Source organism: Trichosurus vulpecula, chromosome 1 (assembly GCF_011100635.1).
Source record: "Trichosurus vulpecula isolate mTriVul1 chromosome 1, mTriVul1.pri, whole genome shotgun sequence".
Lineage (NCBI taxonomy): Eukaryota > Metazoa > Chordata > Mammalia > Diprotodontia > Phalangeridae > Trichosurus > Trichosurus vulpecula.
The window spans coordinates 252635282-252637385 of NC_050573.1; the positions used below are offsets into that span (position 1 = coordinate 252635282).

The window sequence follows — 2104 nt, forward strand, 5'->3', positions numbered from 1 at the left end:
ACAACTCTCCAATGTAGGTGCTATTATTAGCCTCAAATATAATGCAATCATGTTTGAGATGGCTATCATTCATTACATGCTTTTCTTGAAATGTTTTCCTTTACTCATGGATTGAATTACCTGAAATTTCTGCTGCTACTCCTTTTTTTTTTTTTTAGGAGTATCTAGTTTATTTATGCCTTCGAAAAGGTAGACGTTACAGGACACACACCCCTCAAGAGTGTAGCGTCCGCCATTTATCCAAGGGGCCCCGGCTGGGGATGTACTTAATCCTACAACCATCAGGAATGAATCACTTCTCAGCTATCATATCCTCAAATTCATCAGCATTGAACTTGGTGAAACCCCATTTCTTGGAGATGTGGATCTTCTGGCGGCCAGGGAACTTGAACTTGGCTCTCCGCAAAGCTTCAATCACATGGTCTTTATTCTGAACTGTGGTTCCAATCGACATGAAAACTTGGCCAATGTGTACACGGGCTACAGTGCCCTGGGGCTTCCCAAAAGCTTCCCACATGCCAGTCTGGAGCCTATCAGCCCCAGCACGTGACAACATCTTATTGATGCAGATGACATGAAATGGGTGTAGCTGCACATGAATATGAAAGCCATCCTTGCCACAACTCTTCACCATGTAACTGTTGGCACAGATCCGAGCGGCCTCTAAGGCTTCTGATGACAGCTGTTCATATTCATCCGACACCATGTGGCCGCACAATGGAAATTCATCCACTTTTGCTTTCTTTCTACCAAGATCAAAGATTCGTATCTTGGCATCAGGAAATCCCCTGCAGAAACGGGACTTTGGGTACGGCTTATTTTTAAAATACCTATAACAGCTGGAGGGACTACGGCCCATGGCGCCGGCGGCAGTTGGGATTCTTTCTCACCGCAGGGTAAGGGCTACTACTTCTTCTTTACATGAAGACTGAATTACCTGAAATTTCAGGTATTAGTCTATTATTTGATTTAAGACATTAAATGTTTCTTTTAAAATAAAAGTGCATTACCTAGGTACAGGCATACACATGTACTTTATTCCCTCAGATATACACTAGGTATATTTAAAGATCTTCACAAAATAGTTGTCCTTCATTTGTTTTATTTTATTTTTTAATTTATTGTGTTTATTCATCATTTTATTATTTTATTATTGCATGCACTCATGAAGACAACAGGCTGTTAGGGTTTTGATCTGCACTGGTCAAGATAATATCTATATAGATGGAATTATAAAAAGTTGAAGTACTGAAATATGTTTTCTAGGAGAAGTAATATCTGATATTATTAGCAGCTGAACAAATAGTTGTGGATTAGCTTTTATAACTTAATAACTGAATTTTGTTAAGGAGAAAAAACATAGGAAAAGAAATAAATGGTGATATCTGCTGATACAGTTAGGATAAGTTAGAGTTTTATAGTAGGACATTTGGTATCTGGTAGGAATTATGAAGGATGTGGAGTAATGAAAACCGAAAAAAAAAAGATAGCTGGGATGAGAAGAATTGAACTTGGAGAATTTTTCTTTTTCATAAAATTTCCCCATATTTTTCTAAGCTTAGTCCTGGAATGTAATTATTCAGAATGGATTTTTTCTTTCCTTTGTTAAATTTCCTGTTTTATTTGAAGTAGAAACAGAAACATTATAGGTTTCAAAACCTTTGCTAAGAGTTAAAGATTATGTTTTTCATTTTGGGTCAATCTATAGAGTATGTGAGCTTAGCCGAAAGCATAATTTCTAAAATACCTTGGGAAACATATGCCCTTACATACTGTCAGAAAAAGAAGCAACAAAAGGTATGAGCATTATTCTGAGTTTTTTTTTTCTTTCAAACTTTCCAGTGATTGCTTAGCTGTAAAAAACACAGCAGTAAATGTGGCTGTTTTTTTGTTTTATCTCCATATTTCCCAAATTGATATAAAAGCTTCAACATTTTTTTTTGCTTTTAAGTGAGATTTTTGTTACTGTTTTATTTTATTTTATTTTGTTTTTAAGTTAAAGCTCTAAATCAGGACTGATTAAGAGCAAGAAAAATACTCTCTTTTTTTGTTCCATTAAGTTTAAACATTTTTTCAAGTACACAAGAAGGTGAATACATTTACT

At 35.6% G+C, this 2104-nt stretch overlaps 1 protein-coding gene across 2 annotated transcripts; it reads right to left on the bottom strand.

The window, feature by feature from the left end:
• Positions 1-292: 292 nt before the first annotated feature.
• On the bottom strand, positions 293-859 carry LOC118833355 (60S ribosomal protein L10-like). Of its 2 annotated transcripts, XM_036740725.1 has the most exons (2): positions 751-859; positions 293-669 (listed from the first exon to the last, which is right to left on the bottom strand). In XM_036740725.1, the coding sequence occupies exons 1-2, from the start codon at positions 857-859 to the stop codon at positions 293-295; spliced, it is 486 nt and encodes a 161-aa protein (XP_036596620.1). The 2 variants fall into 2 exon arrangements, with proteins under 2 accessions (XP_036596620.1, XP_036596614.1); XM_036740719.1 differs by having other exon boundaries at positions 293-859.
• Between the last annotated feature and the right edge of the window lie 1245 nt (positions 860-2104).

Excerpts from the sequence above, each read along its gene's own strand:
- LOC118833355 (XM_036740719.1), bottom strand. The coding sequence starts at position 859 with ATGGGCCGTAGTCCCTCCAGCTGTTATAGGTATTTTAAAAATAAGCCG.